Source organism: Centropristis striata, chromosome 3, assembly GCF_030273125.1.
Source record: "Centropristis striata isolate RG_2023a ecotype Rhode Island chromosome 3, C.striata_1.0, whole genome shotgun sequence".
Lineage (NCBI taxonomy): Eukaryota > Metazoa > Chordata > Actinopteri > Perciformes > Serranidae > Centropristis > Centropristis striata.
This window is the reverse complement of record NC_081519.1, coordinates 27,528,860-27,550,300: the sequence shown is the minus strand read 5'-3', so window position 1 is coordinate 27,550,300 and position 21,441 is coordinate 27,528,860. Positions and strand designations below refer to the sequence as shown.

The 21,441-nt window shown below is 36.7% G+C and overlaps 1 protein-coding gene across 3 annotated transcripts in view; it reads left to right on the top strand.

Moving 5' to 3' along the window:
• The window catches only part of cadpsa (Ca2+-dependent activator protein for secretion a), a 184,547-nt gene that overhangs the window by 134,604 nt on the left and 28,502 nt on the right, over window positions 1-21,441 (top strand). For 2 of the 3 annotated variants that reach the window (XM_059328611.1, XM_059328610.1), the window contains 7 exons: window positions 1,747-1,888; window positions 7,005-7,160; window positions 8,719-8,866; window positions 11,249-11,323; window positions 12,116-12,199; window positions 12,896-12,928; window positions 17,920-18,027. In XM_059328611.1, coding sequence (XP_059184594.1) covers window positions 1,747-1,888; window positions 7,005-7,160; window positions 8,719-8,866; window positions 11,249-11,323; window positions 12,116-12,199; window positions 12,896-12,928; window positions 17,920-18,027 — 746 coding nt within the window. Of the gene's footprint in view, window positions 1-1,746; window positions 1,889-3,515; window positions 3,648-7,004; window positions 7,161-8,718; window positions 8,867-11,248; window positions 11,324-12,115; window positions 12,200-12,895; window positions 12,929-17,919; window positions 18,028-21,441 lie in introns of all 3 variants that reach the window. The other variant, XM_059328612.1, reaches the window with a different exon arrangement.

Genomic DNA, 21,441 nt, shown 5'->3' with positions numbered 1-21,441 from the left:
TGCCCACACGGTGTAGCAAACACACACTACAGTAAAGCGTATCATCATGGGGACATCTTTTCCACAGAAGGTCATCTGCTCTGTTGCCCCACAGCGGTGCACTTTTGTAGCAGTAAATAGCCTTAGCACTAGACAGGCGCCAAAGTCAGGCTGCCATTCGAGGAGTTAATGAGGTCTAAAGCAGTGGTAGTGGGGCCAAGGCGAGCCCTGCGAACACACTCCTGGACACAACACATCCAAGTGGACAGCAGCCGCTCAAGTGGCTAATTGGGAGAGTGATAATCAGGGAACACAACAAACATCGCACCTACTGTGTATCATCGACCTTGACTCCAATGCCAACACACACAAACACAAACACATACATGCTCAGAGGGGGAGAGAAAAACAAAGAGAGAGAGAGGGAGAGGAAAAGCAGACACACTGCATGGAGCCGTGAGGCATCACATTAGCACACACTGGCCTCCATTTTATCTCCTGTGGTCTTTGTCAGAGTTGCCTTTTTACCAGTTGGGAGCCGGCGGAGACTGGGGGAAATGTGTGTGACGGGTTGGATTTAGAAATACCCGAGACCCCAAGCTTTGTCTAGAAAGATTGGAAACTGGGTATGCTGTGTCATACCTGCTAATGAAGAGCCAGAAACACCAGCCTCCCTTCTCATCATTCACTATCACCATCCAACACAGGCCTTTTATAGTATTTCTCTCACTGCCCTTCACATTTTTCTTGTAACCTAACCCACATAAAGATGTAAAAGCACTGATCGGAAGATCTGTGGTTCAATCCCTGAACATGTCGAAGTGTCCTTGAGCAAGATACTGAACCCAAAATGATGCTGCGTTCATCAGTGTGAATGAATTCCCAATGGTGGCAGGTGGCACCGTTTAGGGTAGCCTCTGCCACCAGTATGAATGTGTGCATGAATGGGTGAATGAGCGCAGTCTGTAGTGTAAAGCGATTTGAGTGGTCGCAAAAACCAGAAAAGTGCTATATAAGTAGAGGTCCATTTACATAAAGCATGAGCGAAAAATAAACTGCTACTTTTCCTCTTATATAATTCAAAAAAGAAGAAACTGAATCTGAAAAGGAAAACAAACACTGAAACACATTACAACACTGAGAGTAACAACCCATTCCTCGTCAATATTCCACCTCTTCATCCAGACTTTGCCTTGTGCAGAGTTTGTCACCTTGTCTGTTGGTAACACAAAATGAAAGTGGGGACAAAGTGGAGATATTTGACCACCTGGCAGTGGGACGCACACCCTGCATGCTGTGATTGGCCAGAGCTTACACTCTCTCCACTTGGGGTCCAACGGCTCTTTGCTGACACCCAGAGACATGCTGAACACAGCAAAATTAGAAGGAAGGAGAAATCACAGGCACAGGGCAGATAGACAGCGCCACACACTTCTAGTGGGTCATACGTGATGATTAGAGAGAGTTTTTGTAAGATTGTATAGAGTGTTTTAAAGGAAATTTCTTTCAGCTTTGCAAATGTTTACAATGAGGGACATACATTCAATGTTTTGTTGTATCTCAAGGTTACACACAATGTGTTGTTATGAATAAAACTGAATGAAACACAGCACACTTTCGAAAAAATACAGATCCTGTTCTTTTTAGTATATTTTCACAGACATGTCTTGTATGAAAAAATGTCTAGGATACTGCACTATGCAGCATTACCTTTTATGTGGTTAGGTGTGCTTTGTCACTTATATGGCTTGTCCCCCCCACCCCCAGATAACCTGTGCAATGGAAAGTTCCACAAACACCTGCAGGACCTGTACGCCCCCCTGGTGGTGAGATATGTGGACCTTATGGAGTCCTCCATTGCTCAGTCCATCCACAGAGGCTTTGAAAGGGAATCCTGGGAACCTGTCAAGTAAGAATGTCTTACCTTACCTTAACTTGTCTTCTTCACCTGAATCAAAAAATGTGTTGTGTAAAATTAGTTTCTCCACTTTGCATATCTGTGCACAGATTAAGTTTTGGTTTAGACTCTTTGAAGACTACTGAGAGTGAGCAGGTGGCAATAAAATTACCATTTATTCACAATTCCTTCCAATGTACTGGAAATAAATGATAAATTTGAAATAATTATTGAAATTAATTATTCAAATCATAATTAATAAGAACAATTACATCCTTGAACCCCAGATCATTATTATATTTACAAATTGTGTTAACTGTATTTTTTCTCAGGTTAATACGTTAATGTCAAAAGTTTATGTTAAAGCATTTTTCATTATTTTGTACATTGTCAGATTCACATACATCTCTCCTAACCCTCTTGTTACCTGTATCTATTGTTTTTCACTTTCATTGAGTTAATCAGACATTTCACATATTTCATATTCATTCATTTTCAGAATGTTGTGCCACTGTTTATTTTTTATTTAATAAAAAATAAATTATTACATCAAAAGCTGCAGTACTCAATCTGGAATAGTAAAAAAAAAAGAAAAGTAAAAAATAAAATAGTAAAAATTATCGTTTTGAAGCCAGGGGTCTAGATTAAAAGCTTTATGTAGTAGGATGTATGATCTTGGTATCAAAACTTTTACGGTTTTAATGGGTTTCAAAGGAGAAATGTGCAAATGACTTCTAAATTCCAAAATAATAAAAAATGAACAATGAAAGGGCCAAAAAACGTCCTTAAGGATGCACAAGGGTTTAACAACATTCCAGGTGACTATAATTCAATGAATAAATGCTGAGACATATCTGTCTATTCACTGTCTACACACACTGTCATTTTCCATAAACAAACTAAAGCATGTAGCTTTTTCTGTCATCATCGAACATTCCTGGGCCTAACTCACTGTTGGATCTCTAGGTTGGGATATTTAATCTAATAATACATTTTTACTGGTTGGAATTATGCAGTGATTATGCAGCAGTGATATTGTGATGGAAGTGAGGCTTAATGCCTGAGGAACAACAGGCTACTCACATTTTCTTCATGAACGCACATAGAGGATTGTTCTGAAGCAGAGGTCTGATGTGTGTGAAGCCCGGTGGTTTAGTCAGGTTAAAACTGAACCAGTTCCATCAACAACTGTATCAGTGTACATGGTGATCTGCCATTTATTACATAAAGATAACCTCAGAGTGTGTTATAGCACCCAAAATCCCCATATTTCCTCTTGGCTCAATGTTAAACTTTAGAAACTCAACATAGTTAAAAGGGAGTGTTGTGCACTATAACATAATCAGTGGGTGTGGACCTGTAAAAATTCATTGTTAACACATAATATTGTATATTATACATAATTATATTCAGGCAATGTTAAGTTTACCCTGAATTGACAGCATGAGGGCCCTGCTTGTGGAACATTGTGTTCACACCCAAAGTTCTAGAAATTTCACTTTTTTCTGCTCTTCTTCTACATCTTCATATGACTTTAGCGTATCTTCAGTTTGTCACTGTTTCTTCTACATCTCATTTACATCCACTTTGACATAGAATCTCTGTTTTCTGTCTTCTGTTATTCTGTTTCTCTTCGCAGGAGTATAAAAGACACACTGCCCAATGTCAACCTCCAAATGCCCAAAGTATCAAATCTATCAGTGCCAAGTGTTAACCTCCCACTAATGCCCAGCTTTTCTCCACCCATCTGGATGACAGCTAATGACTCTGAGTGTGTATCAGCCTTGTACAGCCTGAGACACACACACACATGTCCTTGGCATCAACGTGTTATCTGTCATATGACCCCAAATTAGCACGACTAGAACTAAAACGTTGTTCTTATATTAAGAATATAACAGTGTTCTGTTGTGTGTTGGAGTTAAAATGATTAATACCATTTGAAAAAGAACACAAGGTTTGTAAAATGTATCTTATGGAAGTAGTTATAGCTGATTGTGAGGTTTTGTTAAGTCGTTCAGCAGCTATAATATTTTTTATGATCCTATACTGTTTCAAAGAGAGACAAAATTGCATTCTAATGAGCATTTTTATTTTATGTCTGTGCTTTGCACTACTTTTAGACTTTTTTAGATTCGAGAATCACTGTTCCCAAGATAGGATTTAGAAATAAATACACCTTTTTCATTCTGTGGTGTATGCAATTTAACATTTTTTTTAATTTTTTATGTGTAACAGTTTCAGATTTCAGTGAGAGCTTTCTATTAATATGTATGTGATATTGTGAGTGCTATCACTAAAAGCACTCTGCATATTTCTTACACATCATCTATAGCACTTTGAAAACTAAAGTGAAACGCACCAATAACTGGGATCAAAGGTGTAAAGCTGCTTGATACGCTGCAGCTTCCTGCAGAGTGTGACGCTGTCACCACATTCATCCCTATTCCCTCATCGGGAAACATTGAAAAACAGCCCTGAAGTTTCCTTTGTAATGATGAAAGCTGCCTTTTAGCCTTCACTTTATATTTAGTAACTACTATTCACTCCCTAAAATAAAGATGATTGAAACAGAGATTGTAGATTTGTAGTATTTGTGCTTTTCAAGATCAGGAGATTTGTAAGAAAAGCCCAACTGGCTCTCCAAAAAATGAATCTTTGCCCATTTGGGGTTTTTTGTAAAGCTATAACTAAAAATCAAAGCCACGTTCATGCCAACATAAATGCATGGTGTGTGTTGATGGATGGAAAAGGCAGTGACTTGAAAATGAAATCCTAACCTTTTCACTCCCACAAATGTATTTCTATAATGGAATAGAATGGAAAGATGCAAAAGCAAAATAAGGAGACGGACACAAAACTAGCAACTCAAACAAGAAATGATTTTATATCATCACTGAGGATATATTATATGTTCTTCATGCTGCCTTCAGGACTAAGAAGTGTTCCTTAGAGAAACTACCAACTGGCAGGTGTATGGTTTCACTATTCCATAGTCATTTCCTCTTTTTTTATATGTACTCAATTCATAATGTGACACTGCTTAATGTGAGTTGTCTGACCGAAATATACATTGTCTATTCTGTGTAGAAAAATATTTTGCAGGTATAAACAGGTCTCATAGAGTCTATGTCAGCATGCTAATGTATTCACAGCATCTGTTTATCAGGGTGAAGCAGTAAAACTGTGGTCAAAGGGAATGTCATTAGTTTGAAAGGTATTTAGTCATAAACCAATTTATCTCAGAAGTTTACATTTTGTTATGTTGTCTGAGCTTCACCTCATTACACTGTAAAAAAGAAGAAGTTGTTTTTACCGTTAAAAAATACGGCAGCTGTGGTTGCCAGAACTTTACCGTAATAAATACAGTTTTCTAATATTACGGTAAAAAGATATTAGCACTGTTGATTTCACGTTTATGATTGTCATTTTATTCCATATTTTACCGTAAAAAATAAAAAGTTTTTCCATCAATAGAAACACTGTTCTGCCATAAAATTGACCAGAAAATACTTTGTAAGTGCTGCATAAATTAAAGATTTTACCATATTTTTGTTAGAAATATAAAAATAAATACAAAATTACAGTAATGGCTTGTATATATATTACAGTATATTGCCAGTGTATTTTACAGTGGAGTAATGTAGTTTTGAAAAAATACTGTTTTGGCTGATATATACATTTACAGTGTTTCATTGTTACTGAAACTGAATTAACTCATTTATCATTTTAGGGTCTTTTATTGTCGTGGTTTAGCCGCTTTTACCATAAAATCTACAGACATTTTTTTTAAAAAGTGTATATATCTTTTTAAAGTCATCTCAAAATCTAAATGAACATGATATAATGAATTTGGCAGCACATTTCAACTACCAAAGTATTCAAACAGTAAATCATGTTAAGAAGCAGAGACATGAGACAGATAGCTGCTGTCCTGGTTGGAGATTTGCATCTTTTCATTACTTTCCATTGAAAAGCTTTCCCCCAGTTACCCTGGCTCTGGTGTCCTCTGCCTGCTGGGGGTAGATGGTGGAGTTGTGTCTGAATATCCCTGCACTGTGGTTCTGTCAGCTGGGACTGGGTTGAGATTAGAGTTGTTGAAGGGAGTAATGGATTAAATGAAGTTGTCAGTAGTAAGATGATAGTGGCAGCTCCACTGCTTAGTATTTCTCAGTGTTAATCCTGGTCCTGGCTGCCCTCCTCTACACCCAAACATGCCAATCCTTCTCCCAAATCACATAAATAGACTGAGAGTCCCCACGCATTTTGGAAAATCGGTTGCTTAGTTATAGCAAAAGTTTTGGGAAATTACCCCAAATAACCTCATTAAACTGGATGTCAACGTATGTTACAATGCCCTTGACCAATGTAACTCTTAGATTTGGCAATACCCTGAAACTGATTTCCCAGACTGACTGGGAACCCTGAATCTATCCAGTGTTTATTATTTGTTATCCTCTTGTTTCTGTTTCTGTTAGTTGTAGATGAAATACACACACTTACACTCACACACACAGTACAAAGATTTGTATTCTGTCCCCACATATTCACACAGTCTAACCTTCTAATAACAAAAAAGAAGAATTAAACTGTAAAAACATGCTCTTACAGTATTGGAAGAGTAATAATAATGTAAAGATTTGATAATATAAAGATATAACATTCACATGGGCAATTCAGTATAGTTTTATTTCATAGCATTTTCACTGCAGGACTTTACTTGAAACAGAGTCTTTTTATCGTTTGTCTGCAGTCCCTAAGTAAAGGATCTGAAAAAATCCTCCTCCACTTGGATACAGTTATGGATTAAAACATAACTGCTCCGAGGTTTCAGTGGTTTTGTGAAGTAACATGTGAATACTTGATGCTTCATAAGAATCTAAGAGTAAAAAACAGATGGTTTTAGTGTTGTTGGCGTCTCCAATGAAAAATATTTTTTATGTTTCAAGTGAAACCTCTTTAAAATACTGTTATTCCTTATCATCAGATAAAATGCATCTCTGCCGATTTAATTAAAAGTGCATGAATCAAAGTAACCCTTCATTAGTTAAAGAAACAACATCATTGTTTTCCCTTTTTCAAAGCTCTTGTCTCTAAAATGCTGAATTCTAAACTGTGTGTCCTGCAGTAATGGCTCAGGGACGTCCGAGGATCTCTTCTGGAAGCTGGATGCTCTCCAGACCTTCATCAGAGATCTCCACTGGCCAGAGGAGGAGTTTGGCAAACACCTGGAGACCCGACTGAAGCTCATGTCCAGTGATATGATTGAATCATGTGTAAAACGGTAAGATATTGTTTAAGTATACGGATCTGATTGCAAGCAAGTAACTGTTCAGTTAGCAGTTGAAAGGGGACGACACATGTGAGTGTTTGGCTGTTGCAGAGCAGAGCAGATTGCTGTTAAACACATGTCATTATACATACACTTACAGTTCGCTGTTGAAGTAGTTACAAGGATGAAGTGACTATTCTTTTTGTTTCCATGTGTTGCTTCATGAATCAGTAAGACATGGAGTTTGATGCAGGACTCCCAGTTTTATTAATATACTGTATGTATGAATTTGAATGCTCATCAAATGCAGGAACAATGCTAATAGGTTTATAGATGCAATTATTTTATCTTTCATTGCAATGATTGCCAGGTAAATGGTAGACGTACAGTGTTTCCATTTAATCCAGTGGGAATGTGGAAGTGGAAGTAGCATCACGGTGTTAGGGCTATGAAAACCTGTACTAAGGAGATCAGGGGGAACGGGTTAGTCTTCAAAGCATGTGACGATGATGTTCTTTACCACCTATTGACCACTTGCACAATGTAGTGTGACGTATATATCAGTTTTATGAACAGCATGTCTGTTTACTTCCTGGCCACTATACAGTAACAATATCTTAGCCTCCAGTGATCACATTACAGGTTTTTATCCTTAATTTTTATTCATTTATTTATTTATTTAGTTCCTTTCATGAAAGTGGACAACAAAATGTGTACAGAGACACACTCTACACCTTCATGATTAGAAAGGAGCAGCAAGAAGTAGCCTACACCAACAAAACTTTGATTATAACAAAACACATAAAACAACAAAAACAAACATGACAAAAAACAAACAAAAACCCATACAAGTACATGTTATCATCTCAAAAACAAAAGTTTTTTCACCTTTCACAGTTTAGCGGAATGAGTATCAGGACTGATGAATAGCTGAGCTAACCTCGCTAAATGGTAAATGGAGTGCATTTATATAGTGCTTTTATCCAAAGCGCTTTACACGACACACTACGCTCATTCACCCGTTCACACACACATTCATACTGGTGGCACACTGGTGCCACCTGCCACCATTGGGAATTCATTCACACACCGATGAACGCAGCATCAGGAGCAATTTGGGGTTCAGTATCTTGCTCAAGGATACTTCCACATGTAGGCTGCCATGGACAGGGATCGAACCACCGACCTTCCAATCAGTATGCGACCACTCTACCAACCGAACCACAGCCGTTGCTAGAGCTAAATACAGATAGTATTAGTATTATAGTACAAATAGTTAGTTATTATTTCTCCTCGGTGAGCTTTGACTCCTTCCCAGCTGATGTTGAGCCATGTTAGAGTTGGTGCTGCCGAGTGACTAGCATTTGATATCAAAATTGTTTGACACTTTGGAGATTTCTGGAAGAATTGCATTTTTTTTGCTGATATGATTTGATGAACATTCTCATTCATACTTTCTCTCTTGGTTTTAAACTGACCACGCTACAGTGGAAGGGGGTACTCTTACTCATGACCTCGGTATTTCTAAAATCCTGGCTACAGTCCTGCTCATTCTCTTTCTCCCCTAAAGGACACGGGCAGCGTTTGAAGCCAAGCTTCAGAAGAGCAGTCGGGCCACAGACTTCCGTGTGCCACAGTCCATCTGCACCATGTTCAACGTCATGGTGGACGCCAAGGCCCAGTCAGCCAAGCTGTGTGCCATGGACCTGGGGCAGGAGGTAGGAGACGCTGAATATGTCCTGGAAGCTACTCTTATTTAAAAGTTTAAACCTGCCACTGACCCCTCATGGATATCATACCATTTCCTTTTTAAATCCCATATCATTTATCCCACCAAGTTTGGGAGCTGAATGAAAATAAACATTTGTGTTTCTACTGTGAATGGCTTTTACACATAAAGTCTCTTTTAGTTGTTGTTTTTTCTTTCAGTTTTTTTTTGATACAGTTGTCATTCTTTCTTTGTCTCTTATTTCTTTTGCAGTATTCCATAATTTTACATGTGCCATGTCACCTCTTTCTCTGTTTCTGCTGTTTTTTCCCCTCCTCTCTGTCTTGTGAAAGTTTGTTAGAGATTGGGTAAGTGTGGCAACAAATTCAATTGAAATCTCACCTCCATTTCCCAAATGTATAATTAGTCATCAGTTTTCCCTGTCTGTCTTTCTCCACTTGAATTGTTTGGATTTCATTAGCATATGTGTAGATACTATTGAATATACATGGGGAAGAAGTGAGAAATCTCATATTTCGCAGAATCTCAAGACTGATACCAATTGCTGACAATGAATTAATTATTGCTAAGTCCGTTGGTGCTCCAAGGCTAAACAAAAGGATTTCCATGCAGAGCACTGCCTCTGATTTCCATGACAGTAGTTCATTAGCCGGAATAATCATCCCAAAAATCTTAACAGGGCTTTGCTTTATAGGAGACCCAGGAAGGTCTCAAACATACACATGCAACATAAAAAAAGAATGAAGAAATAAGAAAAGGCTTGTGTAAATAAATACATTAATAAATAGTATAATTAATCAGAAAGACCTGAAACAATAAATAATAGATTATTTAATATTAATTTGATTAATTCATAAAAAAAACAATGTTTAAAAGAGAAATTGAGATGCATTATTTTTTCACACTGCATCTCTATTTAGCAGATGCAATTTGACATTATAATGATAATGATTGCTGTGTTTTAGTTCAGCGTAACACCTTGTTTTGTGCTGTAAATGACTCTGGTTTCCCTCCTCATCTGTCCTCCTCACACATTGTAGACTGGTAGACACTTAAATTCTCCTTTGAAGTGGTCTCATTACTTTTTTTATAGAAATTAAATTTGTTTCTCAAAAACAATGTCATGATGTCAATTGGCTATCACATTTTGCACGCCAAATTTCACTTGCATAATTATGCAATACAATGCCACAATATAGAGCCTGGCAGAAACTTTGCAATGTGTCGGCTGTGGTGGACAAAACACTGTAAAGTAGAGTCAAGATGTATTTTAGCTGATGCCAATCCATCAAAATAAGGCATATTGCAAACATGCAAAGATTTCTAACACCAAGCAGCTTGAGTCTCTTGGTCAGATTATGTTCATGACGTTCCACCCTAGGATATTTTTTCAAGGTATATGTCTTCATCTATGAATTAAAATTGAAAATAAATAACAATTCAATTCAATTCAATTTTATTTATATAGCCCAGAATCACAAATCACAGATTTTGTTATCTGGATAACTTTACATTTCAATAGTACTGTATGCTTGTTTCTCTATGTTACACTGTAAATAAAAACGGTACGGTAGAACATTTTTTAATATTACGTTAAAAAGATATTGGTAATGTTGATTTCATGTTTAAGATTGCCATTTTATTCCATTTTTACTTTTTAAATAAAAAGTTTTTCCATCAAAAGAAACTCTGTTTTGCCATATAAGTGACAAGGAAATACAGTGAGAATTGTATATATATTTGAGTATAATATATATATATATTTTTTTTTTTTAACTGTAAAAAAAAATACTGTTTTGACTGATATATACATTTACTGTGTTTCATTGTTACTGAAACTGAATTAACCCATTTATCATTTTACAGTCTTTTACTGTCATGGTTTAGCAGTTTTTCACCGTAAAATCTACAGACATTTTTTTACAGTGTATCCGGAGTCAGATGAGAGGATTGATACATTTTAGGTGCACCCAGTAGGTCTATGTGTATGTGCAGCTTGGCTTATTAAGACAGGAAGTAAATCCACAGCTTGAAATGAGACTGAGCTTCTCATTTGAGACAAAAGCATCAGAGGGCGATTCTTTACTTTCGAACTTTTTTTAAACATTAGCTTTTGTTTTGACACACAATAAGGTTTTTTGGTAAAGATGAAGATGTTAAAGAAAGCGATAAGACGCCATTCTGCGTCATGGTAAAGATGTGATTAGAGAAGATTGTAATATCATAACCATTAGAGGCTAATTTTGACAGAACAACTGTTCCATGCAACAACAAAAAATGAATTCAGTATATAGATATACATTAATATTAAAATGTCACTTAATTGTGTAATTGAGTAAAAATGACATGTTTTCCTTTCCTTCCTCTGTAGAGACAATACCATTCCCAGATCGACAATCTGATTGAAGAGACGGTGAAGGAGATGATAACTCTGCTAGTAGCTAAGGTACAAAACACTATGGTTTACATTTATGCAATGGATGGATCAAAGGCATCAAGTAAATACTTTGTTTATATGATATTTTGTATTTATATTTCTATCACAGTACTGGACAAGCATTTGACTGCCCCGTGTACACATGCCACATGGTAACTCAAAGTGACCATTAAGAGAGAAAAAACAATGACCAAGACCACAAAGAGACTCAAAATGACACTACAGAGGTGTAATAAACCTCCAAACATTTTTTAACTGACATGAATAATGTGATGTGTCCTGGTGGTTTAGACTGCACTACACTAGAATTTATACTCGGTTCCAGCATAATGGCAATAGACTACACTGTAAAAACCAATGCTGCTTGTTTGTTATTATATCTCATTTTTCCTTTTCAATACAACAAAGATTTGTGCAAAAAGTCATTTTAACTTAAAATACTGAGTCAAATAGCAAGATTAATTTGACTCCATTGTCTTCGTTGTCTTGACATAAAATTCTTTCGCAGCATGGACAATCAAATATTTTAGTTGAAACAACAAGTTAGTTTTACAATGTACTGGAGTCTGACACAGGCCAGATTTAAAATATAATGTGAGCAGCCAAACAAAAAATCTGATCTGAGCAAAAAAATCCAAATTGAGCACGCAGACCTGCAATGTGAACACATAATTAAACACTGGTAACAAATGAATTACAATCAGTACTACTCAGCACATTTTATTACTAATTCCTTCTGATTTTTACTACATTTCTATTAGTAAAGTCATTCCATTGCTGCTTTTTCCCTCCTATTCTCAGTTTGTGGTCATCCTTGAGAGTGTGTTAGCCAAGCTCTCCAGATATGATGAGGGAACACTCTTCTCTTCCTTCCTTTCTTTCACAGTAAGTAACACATACAGTGTACTGTACATTCAACCTGTTCTTTCTACACATTCCAGCAGATACTCACCAGCTTCAGTGTTAAATGTGACAAATTTGCAGTGCAGTGCAATTGCTGATATGGAAGTCAAAAGAATGCAAAATTTGAATTTGAAACTGTTGTAAACATTATATATTTTGCAGAGTTACCTTTGTTTTGACCTACCATACTCGTGTGCTTATGCACTTAAGTTTTACAATAAAGTTAATTTTATACTATACTATTTGAACTTAAATGTGGACATACATTGATGAAAGTCTTTCAACAGCAAAAGTTATATTTGATTAATTCTGGATCTTGTTCACTGAATCAAATCCTTAACAAAAAGGCTTTAAAATTACATTTAATAGTCAAACCTGCTGAATTTTAACATCTTATTTACGTGTTCATTTTCAATGCTAATTTTAATACGTTTGACCTTCTTGAATTCTTCCTGAGCACTAAATAGCTTAACACCTCAGCTGGTTTCCCACAATATTACAAAGCCAGATTATTGAATTTGTGAGTGCACTTTTGCAGTTGAAACCACCACATGAGTCATTGTTGCCACTTCAGCAGGCACTGCTGCAGTCTCACTACGGCAGCCTTTGTTCTGAAAAAATGCTACCATAGAGGGGATCCTGACTTTTTTTCATGTACTTCTCTCTCCTTCAATTCAGGTGAAAGCTGCCTCAAAGTATGTGGATGTACCTGTAAGTGAGACTTGTTTCTTTTAAGTGTGTATTAGGGCTGGGCGATATATCGATATGAAAGATATATCGATATATTTTTAATTGTGATATGGAATTAAACCATATAGCATATATCGATTTAGTTAAAAAAAAGTTCTTTCTTTATATATATATATTTAGTTCTTTTGTAATGTTTGTTATTCTTTTCTCATATGAATATATTTATTTCAGAAAAAGATTGGCCTATTTTATTTCATAGGCTATTTTTATTTAAGATATTTTTTATTTTAATGTGCACTTTATGGGGCTTTGATTTTAAAAAAGATACTCCTGTTGTTAAACAGTATTTATATTCACTTAAATAAACAGTTTCAATAAAACTACTTGTGACATGTCCCGTTCGGCTTTGACTTTGACTGAACATTTGCTCTCACTATAAAAAATATCAGGATATATATCGTATATCGCTATTCAGCCTAAATATATCGAGATATGACTTTTGGTCCATATCGCCCAGCCCGAGTGTGTATAAGCTTAAATGTCCTAATCATCCAATTAATCAACACTGTAAAATACATTAATGTATGACCAATTTACTTTGTCACATTTGTGCCAGAGGAAATGTAATGTCCTGCATCCCATGTGTTGTTAGATTTGACTACTGAAACACTTTGGATTTGAGAAAGATGGTGACTTTGGTTAAAATATTTTAAAAAGTGTCTACGCTTAAGAACCATAAAACCATAAAGAATGTAATGATGGTTAGGTTACCAGGAGTGGGTATTATAAGAAAACAAATTAAGTAAAGATATCTCCCTCTGACATCTGGAGCATAGACTGTCTATAAATAATGGACATAGTCACCGTGACGTCACCCATTGGTTTGTGGCCCGTTGGAAGCATTGAGTTCAGCGTTACACTCGTCGCCATCTTGCGTCGCCATCTTGTTTCCGATACACGGAGCAGACCATATCTGGACTGTGGAGGAGTGAGAGGGATCTGATCACTGACTACAGCTTCTCTACACCTCAACCTGACTGAAAGAAGCTGCTGCTAATTCATGTTAGCATTAATTGGAGCATTAACCGGGATGTTAGTTTTGGCTAGCAAAAAAACAAAAACAAAATGTATCTTTCTTACCTCAGAAAACTGAGCGACTCCTTGGAGTGTCTGTTAGTCCAACCAAACACTGAACAAGACGTTTTTACTGTCATTAAGTGAAAATACAGTGAAAGGGTCAAAGTTATGACACCAAATCGGTAAACGTCCTCTTTTCTATCTATATAACGTTATATATAACTTTGTTGACACGTTGCCGTGGATACGCATTGCTCTGCTTCTCTCCTGGTGACGGCTCGCCTTGTCAGTGACCTGTAGCCACGCCCCAAATCATACGATTCTTTATCTTCTATTTTCTTCTAAATGGGGCCATTATTAGAACTATTGACATCTAATTGTCTTGAAGATGATTTTTTTACTAGTGACTGAGACCATAGTGTTGTCCTGAAAAAAAATTCTGAGGTAATAAATCAAGTCAGAAGTTTTCAAATTTTGCACTGAAATGAATGGGCAGATTTTTTTTGCAGCCAAATTTAGCGCCCCCTACTGGAATTTTCGGTAGATTGCAGGCTTAAGGCACTTCCCGGTTGGCCTCCATGCTCAGACACGGAGATTGCCGCCTGATCTGGAGGTGGTCTGGTCTGCATTGTGATCAGATCCCAATCAGGGTTATATCTAGTCCACATTCTTCTGAAAAAAATATCAATACCAGCAGAAAAATGCATCAATAAAAAGCAGAAAAGATAATTGTTTCATGATCTCAACATGAATATAAAAATACAGGGTTTTTAAATTTTATTTTAAATTTGTGTTGCAAATGTTTTATGAAGAAGAAAACGTTCAAAACCTTTTTAGACCTCAGGGATACACAAAATGTTGGTAACCTTAAATGTAAACATAAATATTGTGTTTATCTACAGGAATGTGTTCATGGTGCTTCTAATATTGGGTTTAACTTGGGGTATGAAAATATTTGCAAAAAGTTTTAAGAATTTTGTATTTGCATCACACGAAATTGCAGTTTAATATCCCTTACATTGTGCCATGTTCCAATAATATAAATTATTGGTCCTGTAAATTGGTACATTTAATAGCAAACTAAATGTAATTCAAATTCACTCAGTGGTTAAATTGTTAAATTATTTATATATATTTTCACAACATTTGTAATTTAGGTCGATTTCACTGTAATATTCAAAGCAATGCGTGTTTGTTTCTAATGCATGTGCAAATATTTGACCATGCTTTCCCATACAGAATCATAATCCAGATGGCATTGTTTGTCATATTTCCACATCAAATGTCCCCGTGTTTCCTCTCCAAAATGTCCATTGCATGTGGCCAGACACTGACAGGCAGCCATGCCTCGTGCCTCGCTCTATGCACTACACATTGTGAGTCCATGTTGTACAACACATGCCCAATCTGCTGTCAGGGTGGTGGTGGTGGTGGTGGTGGTGTGTGTGTGTGTGTGTGTGTGTGTGTGTGTGTGTACGCATCAGATCTGTATTAGCTGCCAACACTTAGGCCGTAGCAACATGCCAAATTTTAAATTAATGCCTTGTCAGTGAATGTGACGAGGCACTGTGTACACTGGCAGGGGTCGCAGTTTCAGCCCAGCACGCTAATTGTGTCCTTAATGTACAAAATTAGAGTTTCACTAGTAAAAAAGACACTCATTTACACATTGTAAGTTTCATTGCAGATGTGTTAACTAATTTTAGGAGTAGTTGGTGATGAGTTCTTTGCGTGACTTTTTGAATCGGTATGAGCTGGAGACAAGAGAGAGAAACTGAGAGCAAAAGCTTGATAGAGTGTGTTATCTTGTAAATGTTAAGATATGTTCATGTAAGAGAGAGAACTTAGATGCCTGTTACAAAAGCATTGTCCTCAGTGAATATTTTAGATGTCAGAATGGCAGGCCTCCTAACAATCTGCTCTCCCCATCAAGCCCAACTGAATGTCTCCAGTGCCCCTGTTCACTTTGCACATGCCCAGACTGTGAGTGTTGGTAACCAGCCAATCTCAACTCTCGGACATGACTGTGGTCTTGAGTCTGCATCCTTGTAAATGAAAGACTTCTTTGGTGATGCAAACATTCCTTTTTTCAAAAATAATAACTGAAAGTCCTTCCTGATTTGAGTACAAGTAAAATTGGCTTCCACTTAAATTATTTGAAATACATTTGCATGTTGTCATCTAATGTACGTTAACAAGAGTATGAGTCCACAGCCATGCTGGCTGCTCTGTGTGAATGCTGTTGTCTGTGCTTTGAGCTAAATGCTTAGATGTTCACAATGGCAATGCAATACATATCTTCAAATTTGCAATAAACACAGAGTACAGCTGATGGGTTGTCAGTTTTGCAGGTATTTGACAAAAGGACGCATTAAATGATGGCCTGATAGTGGGGCTAAAGTCAGAGGATCATTAGAGTTATTATAATTCATCTTTAGACTGACATGATTATAAATTAACAGGTGGTGCTGGATAAAACTCAAAAACCATGTTGTCTAATGTTTGTTCCAAAAAAGTATTGCAATACATTCAGTAGTTTTAGTACTTGTTTAGATATAGTAGTCTGGACCAACGAGACTAACATTGCTGTCCCTACAAAGGCCCGATACAACTAAAATACAGCTTTTATTGAAAAGGCCACAACAATCCACTGAACTGCAATTTTAGCTGAACTGGTCTAATTGTGAGTTAGTATTTTGCTTGTTAAGTACTAGAATTTGACAACACAACATGATACAGGCCAATTACTTTTTGTGGTTTTTGAGTGTTTGTGTCAGTTGTTTTCTCTCTTTCGACACTTCCAGTCCCACACTCCAGTTTATTCACCAGTTAGACTGAATTGACCATTCTTCCTCCCCCAAACCCTCCTTGTCCAATCATACCTTAACAACCGTTACTAAGAGAAGACGGTCCGTCAAGCTTTGAGCTTTGAGCAGCAAGATGAAACAGTTTGTATACGGGAAATCTGACACAGGGTACCCTAAGAGTTTAGCAGGAGGAGTAATGGAGGAGTAATTTTCTCCCCTTTTCCAAAACTCATAAAACAGTGTTGCTGACTGTGGATTAAACAGTGTGGGAGAGCCCACTCCCAACTTAATATCGCCAAAATCAACAGACACACAAATGTCTGCTCCAAGTTAAGATGCTAGCCAGCTAACATGAGCTAACTAACGATTGTCTATGTTCCTGTCAACTAGTATTCTGACCACTACTAGTGCAGAACTAGTCCAACAAACTAATATTAATGACAGCGTGTGTAAAATTAACATGCTAACCTAGCTAGAAATGTTGCTATGAGCTTAACATACTACAGGGCTGTACAGTGCTAATAGCTAGTGTCACTGAACCTCGAGTCGTCTGGCTTTTGGCTAACATTCTGTCAACATTTCACATTAATTACTAATATAAATGATCATGTTATGTTTCCAATTAATTAAGTGATGTGAAACTGGAATCTAACTTCTTATCTTACAATCGGTTCTTACAATGTACGTTAGCCTCGGGTTTACCAGAGTCGGCAAAAGAACGCCGGTGAATTAGCCATGCGCTATCTTTTTCATGGATAGGCTACTTTCATCTCTGCGCTGTAAAACAATGGGAGCTGCTCATTTTTTAGCGGGAAATTGTATGTTTCTGGGCAAACCAAATAAATATCACCGTTATCAACCATTATGAACCATCGTTATCTGGTTCCTTCACAATAAGTCACAGTAGGCCTACAGTAAAATACAGATGTAGCCTATAGGACATGCTGCATCAGTCTGTGTTATGGATGATTTACACAGGATTCACAACAAAATTTGTTTTGTTTGTACTGACTGGTTATTTGCTTCAAAAGGAATATTGTATTTTCATGTAAGTTACACCACATCAGTTAACTAAGTGATGGAAATGTTCCTTTTCCTTCTTTCTCTCTCATTTTCTCATCCTCTCAGAAACCAGGGATGGATGTTGCTGATGGTTATGTGACATTTGTTCGTCATTCCCAGGACATGCTGCGGGAGAAGGTCAACGAGGAGGTGTACATAGAGAGACTATTTGATGTAAGTAAGCCACAACCTCTCCTCTGTAATCAAAGTGAGGTTAATTTACTTTACCTGCCATCATTATGTATGAGATACAAAAAATCCAAGTCAGAGAGTGAACCAAAGTCAAATGATTACAATGGTGATCTTTCAATGTACAAACCCAATTCTATAAAAGTTGGGATGGTGTAAAACATTAATAAAAACTCAGTTATAATATAAAATATACTAAACTCTAACATATTCAAATGAAAACTGTACAAAGGATCAAAAAAACACATTCTGTATTATTGAAGTTTTTGACAATGTTCCAATGTTTCTGGAATCAGATTTTCAGTCTGAGTGGAGTGGAACAAAGCCAGCGTCTGTACTTTTGTCTTTTTCAGTTAGCTTTGAAAGAACGAATTTGGTAAAGTTACATCAGAGTAAATAATTTCTGCAATGGTAGAAAAAAGGTTGATACAAAATAAAATTGTGTTTGTTATGATGGACAGAGAGTGAAGTCCGGGAGAAATTTTTAAATATAAATGCTGCTTTAATTCATTGGTATGTTACTCTGGTGCTGCTTGTCTGTCATTCTGCTAACGTCTCGTGCGGACTTTTGCCATTTTGGGTCTTTGCAAGTCACTTTGTGAAACTGACTGTACTTATGCATCTGTGTCCTCCAAAGCTGACAAACTGTAATCAACTAAAGCTGTAATCTACTTGCAAAACTGTCCCATGACACTGTTTCCCTCCATTATTTGAGATGAGATCAAGTGATACCAAAACAATTAGTAAATGTCTAAGCCTGGCTGCTGAGCCTCCACTTGGGTCAAACTAGAGGATTTCTCCTAAATGTCCTAAAACAGTCACTCCAGTGGGTAGTGGGTAGCATCTCCAATCCATTCAGTAGTTGTTTAGATATAGTAGTCTGGACCAAAGAGACTAACATTGCTGTCCCTAAGGCCCAACACAGCGAAAATACAGCTTTTATTGAAAGGCCACAGCAATCCACTGAATTGCAACTTTAGCTGAACTGGTTTAATTGTGAGTTAGTATTGTGCTTGTTAAGTACTAGAATTTGACGACATATTTACAACATGATACAGGCCAATTACTTTTTGTGGTTTTGTGGATTTCTCCTGAAATGCCCTGAAACAGTCACTCCAGTGGTTAGTGACTAGCATCTCTGCTTCTCTTGTCAAAGTTAGATGGACTTCTACGCCGCTGTCCTCTCTGCTCCTCGCTGTTTACTCCTTTGTTTCCTGGTGTTTGTCTGCAATTTGTGCTGATCTTGAAGAGGGATTATCCTCACCGGCAAGTCAGCAAACAGTTACCAGTTAATGAGTTGAAAAGGGGGCACAAAAGATCACTTTGTAAAATGGCTTAGCAGCAACTAAACTTGGAGATTTCTCCAGAGCTGGAGAAATTGCTTGAGGAATTGTTTAATGTTTTTGTCATAAAGTAGTTATCTCATTGGCTGTGGTGGTAACATCTTGTAACAATCCACAACACAGACCTCACTGCTTCATTCTCCTGTTACTGAAGCACTTAGTTTTTCTGTTCGGGCCACCATCTAGTACTTAAATTGACCAAGAAAGAGGCTGTATCAGGATCTGGCTGGCTCAGTTAAATACTTTCCTGGGGGTCTCCATACTGTGTATTACAAATACTATCTGCACTGTAATCTGGAATTACTGTACAGACAATAATCTGGATTTTCTTAGTGGACAGGATCACATAAACACTTTTCCTTTGACTCTGAATCTTAGCCAAATCAAGTCCTTTCTAAATTTGACAAATCTTAAATGTATGCACCTAGCTGCAATTGCTACTTTGCTTTATCCAGAGTCAGAAAGTCTCATCCTTTCAGATAACCCGAAGCACTTGATTTTTCATTAATTTGTTTTTTAATACACTTCAGTTCTAATTTTATCATAAAATCATTGATTAAAAGGTAAAGACCAGTGGATCATTATCTTATTTTGAAGGCTGGGGGATTCGTTCTGTCTGTGGTGATAACACACCCACCAAGTAATTAATTATATAGGAACATCATTGCTTAAAATCAGTCATAGGTCAAGAAAATAAGAAGTCAGGTGATCAGCCAGGTTGCAAACAAAGTCCCAGTTAGACCAATTCATTCTGAAGAGAAGAGTAACATCATTACCCAAACTCTCTCCTACTTTACAGACCTACTTCCTGCTTTAACTTTGACCTATAGCGCTCAACATAGTTGTGTTCTGAGTTTTCATGTACAATGAGGTTGTTAAGTTAATTCGGACAAACTGTATACTATATACTATATATATATATATATATATATATATATATATATATATATATATATATATATATATATATATATATATATATATATATAGTTTAATGATTTGGCTGCAACTCTAACCCCTTAACCCTCTATGGTACCCATAATGATGCCAGTTAGGAAACAATGTTTGGAGAGTTTATTTTTGTCTTAAAATAGACTAAATAAACATAATCTGAAGAATTGTATAATTTTTTGGGGAAGTTTTTGAGGTTTGTTGCCTGTTGCCATGTGTGGAAATTATAAGCAATTAAGACATGCAAAGTTTACTATAATTGTAGACTATGGCCCTGAGAGTATAGTAATAGCCTGAATTTTACTTTATTGCAACCAACGTCAAATATATATTTTAATAGTTAAATTGTAAAGATCAAAACAAAATTATGATGAATGGTATGCTTTTGAACATTATATAAATACTTAAACACACACACTACCAATATCTCATGCTGCTATGCTGATTTCATAATAGTTAATTTTTCCCTCGAGGCAACATAACAATTTTCCATAATAGTATGTTGTTGCCTCAGGGCAAAAGTTGCATTTTATTTTTGCATTTTTTAAAGTTTCCATTATTTAATTAGGACATAAATTGCATGAAACTATCGAAAATGAATGGTTCACTCACCTATCAGTAGGAATATATCTTTTTCCAGATGGAAAAGGGCCACAAAATTACGTTTTGAGTGCTTTTCTGTGGCGCAAAATCTGCAAAATAGGGTTTCAATATGGCCTCATGGAGATCATGTGACACATTAAAGCATTGCTATTGGTTCCCTATACTCTTCCCTCTTTTTTAAAGTATTGCATCAGTCAAAAAGATGCATTGTAGAAATTTGACAGGCCAAAAATGGGAATGTTGCCTGAGGGCAACACTGTACGATGAAGGGTTAACACTGACCGATTTGCTAGAGAATGGGGCGTGGGGGCCATGGGGTTTTTAGGGGGATATACTAGTAGCTTTTAACCCACAGCCTCAGAAAGACACAGTTTTTAATGAAGGTCGAAGGGTTTAAGATACAGAGCTGAGAAAGGGGCATCGTTCAGGTTGTGTAATCCTCTGCAACTGATCTGTAATTGTCACCTCTTGTACTGACGCTGTGTGCATCTTCATGGTTGAG